This window comes from Triplophysa rosa, linkage group LG11, assembly GCF_024868665.1.
Source record: "Triplophysa rosa linkage group LG11, Trosa_1v2, whole genome shotgun sequence".
NCBI lineage: Eukaryota > Metazoa > Chordata > Actinopteri > Cypriniformes > Nemacheilidae > Triplophysa > Triplophysa rosa.
The window spans coordinates 8,858,388-8,875,397 of record NC_079900.1 but is presented as its reverse complement, the minus strand read 5'-3'; the positions used below and the strand labels follow the sequence as shown (position 1 = coordinate 8,875,397).

The 17,010-nt window shown below is 42.2% G+C and overlaps 1 protein-coding gene across 1 annotated transcript in view; it reads left to right on the top strand.

Annotated features, from left to right (window-relative positions):
* The window catches only part of gjc1 (gap junction protein gamma 1), a 44,258-nt gene extending 27,249 nt beyond the window's left edge, over positions 1 to 17,009 (top strand). The window contains exon 2 of the mRNA XM_057347110.1: positions 12,219 to 17,009. Coding sequence (XP_057203093.1) covers positions 12,273 to 13,700 — 1,428 coding nt within the window. The 5' untranslated portion in view covers positions 12,219 to 12,272 and the 3' untranslated portion in view covers positions 13,701 to 17,009. The remainder of the gene's footprint in view (positions 1 to 12,218) is intronic.
* Position 17,010: the final 1 nt, after the last annotated feature.

Below are 17,010 nucleotides of genomic sequence, written 5' to 3'. Positions count from 1 at the left end.
TTTAAAATTCTAAAGCAGCTCCCCCTCCGGACAGGCAAATAGTGCAAAACAGTATGCAAACGGTGGCGAGGAACCCAAAACTCCAATTGAGAAAAAAAACTTCAGGAGAACCCAGGCCCAACCAGGGGATTCCAGTTTCCCTCTGGCAAAAGCTGCTGCCTCTGCACAAGCCGACAGTGCTTGCACAACAAGGCTAAATAAAAATAAATAAACTTACTAATAAGGTAAATTATAGTTTTAAGATTATCATTAATAATCTTATAGCATTTGAAATTTGTAGTGAAGACGTTAGGTCACCGCTTCCCATTCTCCACTCTACCATCAGGTCTGGGCATGAACTGCATCCTGCTCACTGTGCTGGAACAATGAAACAAGACTGGCTGAGAGTAGAGTACGGTTCTGCACTCTTTGATGCAACAAGTACATCAGTTGTTGTTGGAAGTGTTCCTGGTTCCGGTTGATCTAACTAATGCAGCCTAAACCCTCAGAGGATTTATATTATGGAAGTGTAGTGAATGCAAGATTAAAAAGATGCGTCTTTAGTCTAGATTTAAAATGACAGAGTGTGTCTGCCTCCCGGACAGTGCAGGGAAGACTATTCCAAAGTTTAGGCGCTAGATACGAAAAGGATCTACCACCTGCAATTGAATTTGAAATTCTAGGTATTACCAACTGACAGGACGCCTGAGAGCGTAATGCACGTGAAGGACTGTAATACAAGAGGAGTTCACTCAAGTACCGAGGAGCTAAACCATGTAGGGCTTTATAGGTAATAAGCAAGATTTTAAAGTTAACGCGACGCTTTATAGGTAACCAGTGCAAGGTTGACAGAACCGGGCTAATATGTTCATACTTTTTTGTACGTGTAAGAACTCGAGCTGCCGCGTTTTGGACCAATTGGAGTTTTTGTAATAAGCCTGCAGGGCAACCACCTAACAGTGCATTACAGTAATCTAGTCTTGATGTCATGAATGCATGAATTAACTTCTCTGCATCTGAGATTGACAGCATATGACGTAGTTTAGATATATTCTTAAAATGGAAAAACGCAATTTTACAGGTGTTGGCGACGTGGCTCTCAAATGACAGATTACTATCGAATAGAACGCCAAGATTCTTTGCTGACGACGAGGGTTTTATGGAACATCCGTCAATAGTTAAACAGTATTCTTGGTTGTTACTTATAGCAGTTTTCGGTCCAATAAGTAACACTTCCGTTTTGTCCGAGTTCAGTAATAAAAAGTTGTTACTCATCCAGTTTTTTATATCGACTATGCATTCCATTATTCGATGGAACTGCTGTGTTTCATGAGGCTTCGAGGAAATATAAAGTTGAGTATCATCAGCATAACAGTGAAAGCTAACTCCGTGTCGCTTTATTATATCTCCTAGAGGTAGCATGTATAATGCGAAGAGCAGAGGCCTAAGACTGAGCCCTGTGGTACACCGTACTGGACTTGCGATTTGCGTGACACCTCATTGTTTATTGCTACAAATTGAAAACGGTCGGATAAATAAGATTTAAACCATTTCAAAGCTATTCCTTTAATGCCGACGTAACTTTCGAGTCTATGTAGGAGTGTGCTGTGGTCAATGGTATCGAATGCAGCACTAAGGTCTAGCAGCACCAATAACGAGATACAACCTCGGTCAGACGCCAATAGCAGATCATTTGTAACTCTGATCAAAGCAGTCTCTGTACTGTTCGATTCTGATTTGGGAGTATAGACATTTGTTTTGTATTTAATTTCTTATCCTTATTCATCTTATTTTTATTATTCTTTACTATTTTCATATATTTAGTTTAAATATTATATATTATATTTTTTACATTACCTTTCTTGAATGTTTGTCGAGTTATCTGGGAATTTCACGCTTCAGTTGCTTCTCAAAAAGAGCATCAGCCAACTTCAGGGGACACAGGCCAGGGAACAACTCCAAATCACTTTTGTATTTTGTCATTCTTGCAGATTGGACAGTAATTATTCAGTTTGACTCAATCATATTGAATTCCTTGATTGGAATATGCACTCCATATACAATGCTGGGCTTTGAAGATAAATTTAAACGAGTCAGCCTTGATATTCTGAAACGTATCATGCTATTTAAATGATAGTTTCTATATTAACAATATTAGTAAAACATTTTAATTGAACACATTTCTCCTAAAATGAAATTTAAGATATCTGGGGCTGGTTGCAAAAACTTCTTAGACTACTTTTAAAAGTTAGTCATCATTTTTTTAAGCCTGGTATAGACTGATTGCCCTTTGGTTACCCTAGTGAAAAATAAATATATTAAAATGTATTTGAAATATATTTATTTCATGCTAAGTATACTGCAATACATTTACATATTACGTATGTACTTAATGAAAATACACTGCGATTGTATTTGTAGTATACTAAATTGGTATACTTAAGTCTGCTAAATGGGAACAACAAATGTTGTACTTAATATACTTTAATTGTTCAGAAATAGTGTTGAAGTCCAACTAAAGATACATTTAAGTGTATTTGATTGTGCTAAAGTGGAACTATTGCAAGTATACTTCAGGTACACTTTAAATATCTTGCATTGAAAGATTGATTTTATTAAAAAATCCTTATCAAAAGAGACATTAGAACACATTTTTATTAAAACACAGGCTTAATATGAAGAAATGTGCATTGTGTATAAGTAGTACTCCAAATAAAGTTTAATTATAATTTTATATCAGTAGGTCATGTCAGTAAATAGGTTAATACATTTAAACTATACTTGGTATGAAATAAATGTATTTTAAATAAATTGTTTTCTTTACTAGGGCAACGACTACTTGTTCTTAAGTAACTACTATTCAACTAATTATATGCAGCTGGCACCGGAAGACAAAGCTGATACATAAATGAGACATGTAAGAGAATAATCAGCACTGAGTATCCTGAACTAAGGTAAATCCCTGTCAGAAACATAGCCTTGTGGGCAGCACATCAACATCGAAGCACAACAGCACCTCAGGCAGCACAAGTTCGAATCCCAGCTAAAGGTACTCTCCTCTTCCCTTCCTGTCTCTCATCCAACGGTCATGTCCAATGAATGTGAAAAACAATATCATCATCTTCATAAAAAAACACAACAATAAAAGTTCTCCAGTTTTTCTTCTTTTCATGACTTTCTCATGTCTCGCTTGTGTCTACTTTTATTTATCCTAATGGATTTTAGGAGAAACAAGACAAAGCTGATACCTATATTAGACAATAAAGAGATTTCCCAAGCTTCTCTCACCACAATCTCAGTTTTGACTCTCTTAGACATCTCTCATTTGCGTCTATTTTTGTTTCTTTTAAGGAATTTAAAGAGAAATTTCTGATAAACTGCTGACATATAATCAAGAAACTTAGGAGAATCACAACTATTTCTCCTGAGCTTAGAAAAAGCAACCAATGAGCAAAAAATGTTTCCTCTGGGCTGGTCCAGAAGCACTTCCGGTTTCATTTTTTCATTTAGTTATTTCATTTTACTTATATGATCAGAGCTGATCCTTCCTATTAGCAAAGTACGCAAGTTACGTCCCTGCACCACCAGGGGGCCCACGAATCAAAATCACTATAACCTAAAAAAAAAAATATTTTTAACTTGCAAACATGTGGCTTCAACTTTAGATGAGTCATTTGAAAATGTCCTTTTTTAATCATTAATAACTGTTACGTATTCGGTCATCATGCAGTGTTGTGACATGTAATGACATGCACGTTTAAAATGGAGCTATCGGTCTGGAGCAGAGAAAAGCAAAAAAAAAAAAAACTCAAAAGAAAAAGATCAAGAAGGCATGTGTTTTTGCAGTATTTTAAAGTCTTATTTGGTTTGGCAATAAAAATACAATTCTCCAGTACATATTTCCAAATTTCAAGTTTCGTTTGCCCATGAAAATGTCATTTTTAGTATGTGTCATTACACATCAACAACGAAAACACTCTTATGTGTTTTAAAGCGGCTTAAAAAAAAAATCAAAATCCAGTTCAGTTATGATGACTCATGAATGTATTTAAAAAAACAATGCCCATTACCCATCACGTAGAATTATTGATTCGTATGCTTAGCTTTCTTGAGTAAACTATATTTATCATGCTTTATTTTTTTATTCAACCTCTCATTTTGTTAGTAAAAACAACACAGCATTTGCGTGTTATATTCCTTTTTTGACAGCTAGATGGTTCCAAAGCCATGCATTACTTTACTTTAATCAAAATTTGGATTCAGTTTTACTTATTTATTCAGTTTCATGTTTTTTTTGTCTTCATTCTTTAAGTGTGTTAATTGATTTATTATTTTGATTTCTTATAGTTACAGTTATGTTTATATCTATATTAAACTATTATGACAAAGGCCACCTCGCAAAGGTTTGTTTCGGGCCCCCAGACATAGGATCGGCACTGTATATGATTAAATCTCTGTCACGAAAGAGGGGAGACAGAACCCAAGCGCAGGCAGGTGAAGGGTTAACACAAATTACTTTAATAATAACAACAGGAACAAAAAACCCACGATGGGGAAAACACACAGAAACTAAAATAAGAAGTCAAACTAAAATCCTTCCCGAATGGGGAATAATGTACACACAAAGAATAGTCCAAATAATAAATCCAAACACGAAATAATAGTCCATGGAAACACGTAATCCAACGATCAGAAGTGAAAGAACATCGAGGACAGTGAACAAGGAGCACGCCATACACTTTACACAATGAAACTGACAGGACTGGAGCAATAAAAAGACAGACTTATAAAGGGGAACTAAGCTAATGAGGTATATTTATACATGCAGGGGATGCTGACGGGCCATCAGGTACAAGACTTAACATAAATGTGACAACTGCGGAAGATGTATTGGGACAGGTGATGGAGAGATGAAACACTAACGAGAGGAAACTAAGGGTGCGGAGATTCAAACTAAAACAGTTAGACACCTACGCGAAATGTCACAACAAACCTCACGTGTCTAAACCACACAATGACAAACATATACACACACGAGACATGGTACGTCACGACCCCTCGTCCACAAGACATAAACAACTTCCCGCCTAATAGAAAGGACAGGACGCCCTGAAACAAAGTACCCCCCGCTCCAAAGGCCGCCGAACACCTCGTAACGAGCCTCAACGCGGGACAACATTCAGCGGACAAACATGACAGAACAAGAAAGATCGACATCACAAGACAAAACAGAACATACTAGGGGCATGTGGCCGACACTGAAAAGCGAACGGGAGTTGCTCGAGGTAACATATCAAAGAAAAACATTAACGGAAGGCAGATGGGTGGGGATGGAAAAAAGCTGCAACACTAAACTGGAGTAGAGCAAGTCGAAGTGAAACACGCGATATAGCACGACCATGGCCGCGCTGTGATTTGACATACGTGGGACTTACATCGAGGCAGACGGAAGGAAACAACAGACCAAGTGGAGATAGTGCAGGAGCCGCTGACAATAAGTTCTCAAGTAGGTGCCCGCCGTGAAGACTGCTCGAGCTGCACACGGTTACTGGAACGGCCGACGCATGATTCTGCCGTAAGGACTGCCGTACGGACAGGACGCCGTCGTATAAGAGAGTGGCGAACCGATCGTACTGCCTGAAGATGCAACAGGATACGACGGCTCCGCAATATAATACGAAGGTCCGCTGACGGGAACACTGGACACCGCGCAACGGCTGGGACTCCGCTGAACACCACTGAACCTAAGGATACACGACCTGGACCTATTCGATGTCTGTACGCGCGAGCCACGGACTGGACCGCTGCTGAGACGTGCTGGAGGAGCCCGGCTCCTGCGGGACCGGCTGGGATCGTCCGGCTGGGACACCGCTGGTACGGCTGGAACCGCTCATCGACCGGCTGGGACGCCGGCTGGATAACCGGCTGGGTTGGGTTCCGTGCCTCCCTCGTCTCTTCTTTTTTAGCCGAGCCACCCTCTGGTGGTCGGCTGGAGGAAGGAGGTGAAGGGCACGGCTGGCTCAGGGTTGGAGGCCTCTGATGAGGACCCCCACGACTCTCGCCTCCCCCTCTTGCCACCGAGGCTGGCTGGAGGTGAGGCTGCAGGGGGTGAGGCGGACGGTGTGGCGACAAACCCCGATCCCAGGGTACGGTCTTCGGGGATTGTCGCCAGCCCCGTGAGAGGCTCCGCCATGGACGATCCCCTGGGCTCCTCACGATCCATCGCGAGCTGGACCTGGTCCACGAAACCAGGGGGTCTCAACCGGCGCATCTCAGCTGGCTCGAAGGGTTCATCGAGGCAGCTGTTGAAGATTACCTTTAATTCTGCCTCGGTGAACCCCGAGTGAGGCGCGGTGGACAGGAAGTCCATGGCGAAGTCTTTCACGGGGTCCCCTTCTGAGGAAGCCAAACAAGAGGTGAGCCTGGCGGCTCCTGAATGCCTCGTCCGACTCCATCAAGCCTGCTGGGTTCTTTTTTNCATCTCCCTCACCTGTCCCAATCATCTTCCCGCCAGTTCCCATTTATGTTAAGTCTTGTCACCTGCCCGTCACCATCCCTGTCATATTATCCTTCGTTAGTTTTCCCCTTTATAAGTCCTGTCTTTATTCCCAGTCCTTGTCAGTTCATTGTGTATATTATTGTATGCGTGCTCCTTGTTCTTTATTCATCGTGGATTAAGTGTTTCCATGGACTATTAATTCGTGTTTGGATTTATTATTTGGACTATTCTTTGTGTGTACATTATTCCCCGTTCGGGAAGGATTTTAGTTTGACTTCTTATTTTAGTTTCTGTGTGTTTTCCCCATCGTGGGTTTTTTGTTCCTGTTATTATTAAAGTAATTTGTGTTAACCCTTCACCTGCCTGCGCTTGGGTTCTGTCTCCCCTCGTTCGTGACAGAATGAACCGACCAAAAAAGAACCCAGCAGGCTTGATGGAGTCGGACGAGGCATTCAGGAGCCGCCATGCTCACCTCTTGTTTGGCTTTCGTCAGAAGGGGACCCCCGTGAAAGACTTCGCCATGGACTTCCTGTCCACCGCGCGCTACTGGGGGTTCACCGAGGCAGAATTAAAGGTAATCTTCAACAGCTGCCTCGATGAACCCTTCGAGCCAGCTGAGATGCGCCGGTTGAGACCCCTGGGCTTCGTGGACCAGGTCCAGCTCGCGATGGATCGTGAGGAGCCCAGGGGATCGTCCATGGCAGAGCCTCTCACGGGGCTGGCGACAATCCCCGAAGACCGTACCCTGCGGTTCGGGGTTTTGGGTGTCGCCACACCGTCCGCCTCACCCCCTGCAGCCTCACCTCCAGCCAGCCTCGGTGGCAAGAGAAGGAGGCGAGAGTTGTGGGGGTCCTCATCAGAGACCTCCAACCCTGAGCCAGCCGTGCCCTTCACCTCCTTCCTCCAGCCGACCACCAGACGGGTGGCTCGGCTAAAAAAGAAGAGGCAACGGAGGGAGGCACGGAACCCAACCCAGCCGGCGTCCCAGCCAGTTATCCAGCAGGTGAAGCAGCCGGCGTCCCAGCCGGTTATCCAGCCGGCGTCCCAGCCGGTGCAGCCGGCGTCCCAGCCAGTCTTCCAGCCGGCGTCCAGTCCGGTGCAGCCGGCGTCCAGTCCCGTGTCCAGTCCGGTGTTTCCTGCGTCCAGTCCGGTGCTTCAGCCGGCAGTCCAGCCGGTGCAGCCGGTGTCCAGTCCCGTCCAGCCGACCTTCCAGCCGGCATCCAGTCACGTCCAGCCGGCCTTCCAGCCGGCGTCCAGTCCCGTCCAGCCAGCCTTCCAGCCGGCATCCTGTCCCGTCCAGCCGGCGTCCAGTCGAGTCCAGCCGGTCTTCCAGCCGGCACCTAGCCTTTGTCAGCCGGCGTCCAACCCTGTCCAGCCATTATTGTCCCAGCCTTCCCCTCCCATGTCTGTCCCTTCCCGTCCTGCCCCTCCCAAGTCCCCTCCCCACCCTAGCAAACACACCCATGTCCCTCCTAGGTCCCCACCCCCTATAGAGACTCTAACATTCTCACATTTATAAATCTGAGAGTGTTAGAGTTTCTAGCTAAGGAGAAAAGTCTGAGCACAGTGTGAGATGTTATGAAAATCTCGTATGAAACTTTGAGGAGATAATTGATAAAAGATCTCTTCTGAATTTCAGTGGAGACAAACATGAGAGAATGACATTTTTGTCTCAGGAGAAACATGTGAGAAGCATGAGAATTAATATTATGTCTCAATTTGATGTTCACGCGATCTCATTTCTGTCTAGGAAAAAGATGTGAGATGAGAAGGAGATCTCATATTTGATTTTCCTTTCCTCTGGGAGTGTTTACATTTTTGCAAAGTGGTCTATACAGTTTAGGGTTAGTTTAGTAATTTGGTTTATTTACACTAGCATCCTGGCTAGACATAAAGTTTAGGGATAAAATTTCATCAAAATGTTTAAGAAGAGCAGTGCTTTTCAGATGTCCTGTTTGTTGCCATGTATGTGATTTGTGCACCGTATTGAATGTTGTTTTACAAGAGTCTTAATGTATTTGAAAACGTTTAATGCAGTTAATGCTGCTATAGAAGCACACATAGAATTTACATGCACACAAAGCAACAGTCTTTAAAATGCAGAACCAGATCTATATCTTGCTGGATAAAAAAAAATACGCAGGACCATTCTGAATTTCTGTCATAAATGAACTTATCATACTTCATTTTGAAGCAACAGCAGTAAACTTTAATCTTTAATGTTAAATTCCATCCGGCCGTAATCTACAACAGATTGCCTCCATAACAAATCCTAATTACTGGAGAAATTGTTTTCATTGAATGTGCCAGCACCAAAACTTCTCTCTCTCGCTCTCTCTCTCAACTAATATACTCACATTAAAATGATTGTTCCCTTATCGCATTTAGGGAAAGTGCGTCGAATTTTAATGAGATTTTTCCCACTGACTGTCTGTGGAAGTAGCTGTGAAATCCTGCGATTGTGATCTCGCCTAACTCTTAACTGCAAGAGAAAGGCATAAGGAGAGAGGCGTATAGATAAGAAATGGTTTGGATAAGAATGCAAGAGCTGGAGATCCCTGGAAGCTCTAATTTAAGCCATGACAAAAGATGGGCAGATGAATACAAGAGCAAACATTAAGAAGTTCCCTTCCTTTTAGCAGTGGGTTGTGAAAGAACAGAAGAGAGAAAGAATTGGGCTTTAGAGAGACGAGGCGGTGGGGTTAAGCGATAAGGTTATAGGAAAAAGATATTGTATACCCACTTATCTATGACAAGTGTGCATGACTTTGTTCTCTTGTGCGTATGTGAGGAGAGGTTTTTAGTTACACGCAATCACCCCTTAATTTCAGCTTTCCTGTCTGTTTCCCCGCCATCAAAGATATTAACCCACCCAGCAGCCCACATCAAAACCACAACACTCCCCCCTTTAAACCACAACCCCCTCTGACCCAGTTTTTTGGGGTAAACAGGGGTATTGTGTGTTTCTGAGACTCAGCATTCTTTATTGCGACAGGCGTCTTTATTTACAGTACATGTGTGTATGTATGTGCCCAGAGTTGCTTAGAGGTCAATGGTCTCAGATCTGCAAGGCTTCTCTAACAAATAGAAGGAAGAATGTTAGGAGAGAAGAGAGAAAGCAGACAGTGAAAACCGAGTCATTGGAGACAGAATGTCCAGTATGTGTGAGTACAACAGCTTTACAGCGTGCGCTTGTGTGATGTTTTACAGGCAAATATGTCGCTGCTGTTTGACCTGAATTGACTTAAGCTCACAGTAGTGTTCATCCTGTGTGTATCTACGAACTCGAAGAGACTTTTGTCTTAAGTTTCTTAGCTGATAGGACATTTCATATTTTGTGTGTACCGCTGTGGTAAGATTGAGAGTGAGAGAGAAGAGGTGTTGATAAATGGGGGTTATAGATTGGCTTTGATTGGAGCACAGGGGCATTTTGCTGAGCATGTACACTCTTCCTGCCAAAGGGCCGGGCAAGAAAACTAAGTGTGTGTGTGTGCGCGTGTGTGTGTGCCATGCGCATGCTATAGACCCAGTAATAGTAAAGACTTTAATCAGTAAATAGCACCTCTATTCCAGAGTAATGCATGGCCCTGAGTGACTTATTGCTTTTATAAAAATGGGGCAATATCCACCCATAATGGAGTTAATTAGACTAACTGTTCATCGCTGCCAAGCAGCTCGATTCATTAATATAAAATGCACGGTCATAGATTTTTGCTTTTTGCCACTGTGATCACAGCTTATCTTATCAGAATTTAGAGTTAGAAGTGTCTGTGTTCGACCATAATTTTTCTCTGAAGTGCAAGAGCGCAGTCACAAGTTCTTCTGAAACCTTGTATCTCCATAGTTTTGCAAATATCTAACCAATGAAAAGTATTAAAAACTGCTTGTCAACTTTGACAGCACAGTATGTAATCATTTAAAAAGTGCAGTGTTTCTTCCATTTCCTGAAAAGTTTCCCGGAGAGGGATTATCTTAAACCAGGACTAGGCCTTAGTTTAATTAGAAAATCTAAGTAGTTTTAACAAACATGCCTTACTAAAAACATTACTTGTGTACAGCTCTTACTTTTATTTTAGTCTATTTCCTGTCTGGGAAACCACCCTACAAGGTTTTGGAATGACAGCGCAATAAGTGAGTTTTGGAAAAACGTCTCTCCAGATTGAATTGCCATAACTGTGTTGCTAACAGTTTCAATAGCGCTTACATCTCATTGAGTAATCTTGTGAATTAATGAATGCAAAACAAACAAATTAGTTATTTAACTTAGCGGGAAACCACGAGGGACATTCTGCCCCAGAGAGTCCTTTGACATTTGTGTTATTTCAGAAGTTTGTTGTGACAGAATACTAGTGTGGAGGCACAATTTATTTCGTGCTTGCATGTCTAATACACATATGAACCTTTTATACCATTTTATGTTTATTAGTTGACTCCCTGTGGCCACAGTCTGTGTGTGGGGGGGGTGAGTATTTGTTTGTCCATTTGTACTGAACAGTCACAAAACAAAGTCCTTTGTTCCCTTTGGGGGTGAATGCTGTTTCAACCTTGAGAGAGAGAGAGAGAGAGAGAGAGCGTTAGGTGAGATAGTGCGAGCTAGATATGGACAGTAAGGGCAGATTTCATGATCTCATGTTCTCATGTTCATGCTTTTAACTAGTTTTATAGTTTTAATTAAGTGCTTGCATGCAACCTTTTGTTTTGTGACATGAGTCACGCTTTAAGTCAATGCTTCTATCAGTGTTGTGAGACACAGATTTAAGGTGAAGGGCTGGTGGGGGGCTGCTGGACTGAAGGGAGGGCAGGAAACACACCAGCGCATGCCCACCGCTGTGGTCTTTGTCTCAGCAGGTGGAGCAGGAAAGTCCTGGACCCTCTGGGCCTGTTGAGTTTGCAATGAGAATTTTAGAAAAGGACAACTGTGACCTTTATGGAGAGATAAATTAGGGTCTATTTTTGTCATTGTCCTTCCCTCACACACACACACACACACACACACACACACACACACACACTTATATAACATAACATATATATCATGTCTTTATCCCATGTGTTTGTAACCTAATTTGGTCGTAGCAATCAATATCTCATGCTTTATTGGATGCAGGAATCCAAACATTCATTAAAAAAAACAAGCAGAGACAAACCAGAGAGGTCACCAACATACACCCGCTCACCAGTGCATGTCAAAAGCTGTTCTCCCTCAGGGAAGATTTGTGTGGTTCAGGCTCATTGCGTCAGGTAATTGTGTCTGTGTATGTGCATGTGAAAGTTCTGCTCATTGAGTCTCTCAACTGACCTTATGGCCAGCAATATAGCTGTGCATACAAACACAGCACGACACATTTTCATGGAATTTATTGACATTTTTATTGTTTTCAAAAAAGCTGCATATAATAATAGCAATTATGAAAATCGCCTTAGTTTTCTTTTCACCAAATCAAGCTAAAACACGTTTTTAATTTTGGAGATTGAATATGCATGTGTTTTATCATAAAGTAGATCTGTATGTAAAGGCGTGGAATTGACTCTTTTAAATGAAAGGTGGGCAATATTGAATCATTTTTTCCATTGATTTTTGTATAAATGACTGCTACATTAAAAGTCTTATACTTGTGATTTATATATTATATTATATTATATTATGGTACTAAATAAATGATCTAATTATTATCTCATGGTTTGTCCACATTGCATTTCTGTTCTCTTACATTAGATTCTCTTTGTATTTGCCCCACAGAGTCTGTGAGCTGTGCAGTGTGGGACGCTGTCTGCCCCGTTGTCATCAGACGTCATGAGCTGGAGCTTCCTAACGCGTCTGCTGGAGGAGATCCAGCACCACTCCACATCGGTGGGGAAACTCTGGCTCACCACGCTAGTTGTCTTCCGCATCGTACTGACTGCGGTGGGCGGCGAGTCCATCTACTACGATGAGCAGAGCAAGTTCGTCTGCAACTCGGGCCAGCCGGGGTGCGAGAACGTCTGCTACGATGCCTTCGCGCCACTTTCGCACGTGCGATTCTGGGTCTTCCAGATCATTCTGTCTGCCTTGCCCTCTCTGCTCTACATGGGCTACGCAGCCAATAAGATCTCCCACATCGAGGACTCGCGGGGTGCTGCAGGGGCACCAGTGGCAGATGGGACATCTGGTGGATACACGCAGAGGAGACCGAGAAAGATGTATTTTGGGGCACGGCAGCACCGGGCGGGACATGAGGACGGGGAGGAGGAACGAGAGGATGACCCCATGATCTATGAAGTGCCTGAGATTGACAGCTCACGGAGAGAGCTGGTTCCACCTAGACCCAAGCCGAAGGTACGCCATGACGGACGGCGGCGTATCCGTGATGACGGGCTAATGCGAGTGTACGTGCTTCAGCTGCTGACTCGGTCTGCGCTGGAGGCGGGCTTTCTGGCAGGACAGTACCTGTTGTACGGCTTCCGCGTGGAACCCGTTTTCGTGTGCTCGGATAAGCCCTGCCCACACCACGTGGACTGCTTCATCTCCCGCCCCACCGAAAAGACCATCTTCCTTCGAATCATGTACGGTGTCAGTTGCCTTTGCCTACTACTAAACCTGTGGGAAATGATTCATCTCGGGGTGGGAACCATCAACGACATGTTGCGCAAACGAAACGCATCAGCAGCAGATGACGAGTACCAAATGGGTCTGCTGGCAGCAGGGGGTGTGTCTGTTGGAGTAGGCGGGCCAGCGCTAAGCGAAGGAGAACCAGTAGGTGGAGTCGGGGGAGGTGTGGGAGAAGCAGACTACGTTGGTTATCCCTTCTCCTGGAACGCCCCATCTGCACCACCAGGCTACAACATCGTGGTGAAGCCTGAGACCATGCCATACACAGACCTGACCAATGCCAAGATGGCATGCAAGCAGAACCGCGCCAACATCGCCCAGGAAGAACAACAGCAATACGGTTCCAACGAGGACAACTTTCCATCGGCGGGTGAGGCCCGGCCACCGCCGATCAATAAAGACGCCATCCAGTTAGAGGCGGCGATTCAAGCCTATACCTTGCAGCACCATGCCAATAATAATAACCACGATGACCTGAACGACAACCACAACATCGACGAGAAGCCTCAGAGTAACATCACCACAGCACCGCAGAAGGAACGAAAACATCGGCCCAAGCACGGAAAAGCAGGGAGCGCCGGAAGCAGCAGCAGTAGCAAATCAGGCGAAGGCAAACCTTCTGTTTGGATCTGATGCGCAAACGTATACCTGAACACTGCGCTACGTGTATTTAAATTCCTTTTTGATGTAAACACTCTCATCCAGTCACACACTTTTTAGACACGAAATATTGCGTGTATCCCACAGCCAACGCACACAAACGGAGAATATGCTGTATATCTTTTTGAAATGCTTTAAGTGCCTTAAAGAAACTCTGAGAATGAGACGGATTTCTTCCTTATTCTTGATCTTCCAAACATAATCTCGTGCACTCAAGATTATGTCTAGATTTGGGAACATCCCATCCACAATCCAGAAAAGATCATTAATTTCTGACATTCAGAACTTTTTAGTGAAAAGAAAGTTGAGAAAGTCTTCCTATCGGATCCCTTTTGGAAGCGCGGGGACATTACAATCCGATTCCAAGCCAGCTGTCTTCCTATTTACAGTATTAAACTGTAACTTTGTATCACTATGCCAAGCTATAATCATGCAAAGATGTAGGTAAGTGATGTAAAAAAATGTAAAATGCATTTGACATGTTAATGCATTTGTGGCACTCTGAGGTTTATAGACAGTTTCGTCTTAACAACATAAACAAACGGGACTGCGCATGCGCACTTTTGTGACCCCACCTTAACTTCCGGTACACATTCACAAGCAATAGAGTGCCTGTAGATTATTTCTGATAACAAGAAAAAGAAACTGAGAAGAACCGTTACTTGGCTAAACTTGTTTCTCCAATATTTTGAATTTAGACTCCGATACCAAGCTCAACCACTAGATGTCAATATACCATACGGTTTCTTTAAATGCGTCAAAACTCCTGGACCCATTCAACAAATTGTTTATTTAATACAATTATTATACAATAAAATAATAAAATAAATTAATATTAACATTAACATAAATTAAATAAATAAATATAAATAGTTATATTATTAGACACTATAGCCAAACGCAAACCGGAAGTTAACTGGGGGTCAGGAATGCGCGCGTCCGATGAAACGGTCTATAAGACCCCACAAAACTGAACAATTTGTCTTTGAAATAAACTGATGTAGGTCTACACATACACACATACAAACACATACATTACATATTTTATTTTTACCCATTTGTACTGTAGCTGTAAAGGGCATTTGTGGACAGTAAATCATCAATCTACTTCCTTTCAGATCCTCATTTTCAGATCCCGTTTTTTCTAGTATCGGCTAGCCAGTCTCATAAAGGAACAGTTCACCAAAAAAATCTGTCATCATTTACTCACCTTTGAGTTGTTTCAAATCTGTTTTATTTTTTGTTCTGTGAACACAAAAGAAGATATTTTGAAGAATGTAGGACAGCAAACAGTTCTGGGTCACTTTTGACTACCATTGTCATTTTTTCTTTCTTCCAAATATCTTTCTCTGTATTAATCAGAAAAGAGTGAGTAATTCATGACAGAATTTTCATTTTTAGGTGAACTATTCCTTTAATATACTCAGTTTAAGGATCAAAATCTTATTTTATTGCAATACTATCCCCTGCTGGCTAAATAAATAATTGCAGCCTACGCAGCTGCAATGTTATCAACCCTTTAAGTACACATGAAACAATGTAGATGCGTATACAAATATTCAAATTGACTTAAAAAAAATCTCTTAGTAATGTTGCAATTGTTTTAGAATTTTTATGACAACATTCTTTCACTATAAACACACTTGAATCTAGCTAATCCATGTAGCAGGTCTAACTTGGATGCTGAGCTCCAATCTGAGGTCGAGTGTTAAACGGTGCAGCAGGACTGACAAAATCCAGACACCATGTCATGCAATGTAGATATTTACCTAATGATACATAAATATACACATGACGAGTCTTCCGGTTTCTCTCTTACTGCCACATTCCAACTCGTGAGACATTTGCCTTTATGTGGGATGTTTCAATAGTGACGATTGCCATAGGAGACCAAATACTGTTTTTCACAATAAAGACTTCATGCATCTATGCAGTCATGCCGACTGAGGAAAACACGCCATAAAACACAACTGCGTGTGCCTACGTGTGCGTTCGCTTGAGGATGAGGTGGAGGAGATTTTGCATGAATGCATGCGAGTAATGTTCGATTAGTGAATTGGAAAGAAAAAAGATGAACCCTTTACATATCACTAATTCAGCAATACTTATGTATGCTGAAGATTGTGGCATTATTCACGGTTACTATAAGTGAGACTTGACTTGTTTGTATTTCTAAATGTTGAATTGTTTTTTTTAAAACATGGAATTCTCTTTAATAATGGCCATATAATTTAAATAAATTAGGTTTTGTAAGATTTTATATGATTTCATTGCCTTTCATTGTAAAATAAAAATAAGTAAATACAATTTGATGTACAGTATGTAGTTATGGTTACCCTTACAAATACGCTTTTTAATGTTTTTAGTGAATTGTGCTCCTACAGTATGTTCCTTAAGTCAATATGGATTGTTCCCCTTGTCTTTTTTATTACAGTTGGTTTCTTGAGATGAGACCCTTAGGATTTTGCATGCGAGGGAAATTAAGAATGTTTATGAAAAGGGGAATTTCCCTGAAACTCCTTCCAGTGAAAAACTCTAAATAGCAACAAAAATGATTCTGCAGAGTTAAACTTTGTGGGTGTTACAGTTTTCAGCAGCTGTATTTCAAGAGCTCCAGATGGAGTGGGCGTACGATACCCCTCTGCCTCACATCTGAGCACCACTTCGTGTGAGTGTGTTTGTTTACATTCGTGTTGATGTGTGTTCGAGTTTGTGTGGAGACTGGGTTAAGCGAGGCAATTTTTTTCAATCGAGAGCCTTAAAAACCCTCTCGCTAGGCTACCTGTGTCAGCAGTCTGAGAAAGATACTGAAGTATGTGAAGCTACTTCACTTCTGACTGTGCTTTTTTCGACACTTTGCTTTCGAAGCAAATCTTTGCAGCAGGGTCACAATAAGGTCTGATGCCAATTTGGGTTCAGACATGCTTGTGAGCATGGAACTGTGTTTCTATTTATTGTACGTCCCTGGTTATGGCTGGGATATTTCATACCGTTATCTATCTGTAAGACATTCGTCCTGACTGCTGTGTGTTTCGATACGTGTTGTCGCTGTGTTTGAAAATGAAACTGAAAAAAGATTTCAATGTGCCATGCTGGATTGTCCAGAGATGTACAATTATTTACAATTTTGGAAACCCTTCTTTGGATTTGAAAATGCATGTGAGCTATTTTGTTAATAAAAAAATTAAATGTGAACTATTGTGTGTTTGAAAAGTGTTTCGAAGCGCTTTTTTCTGTTTATCCTTAACTTTGATGGATGATGTGTTTGTGTGAAGGAACGTGG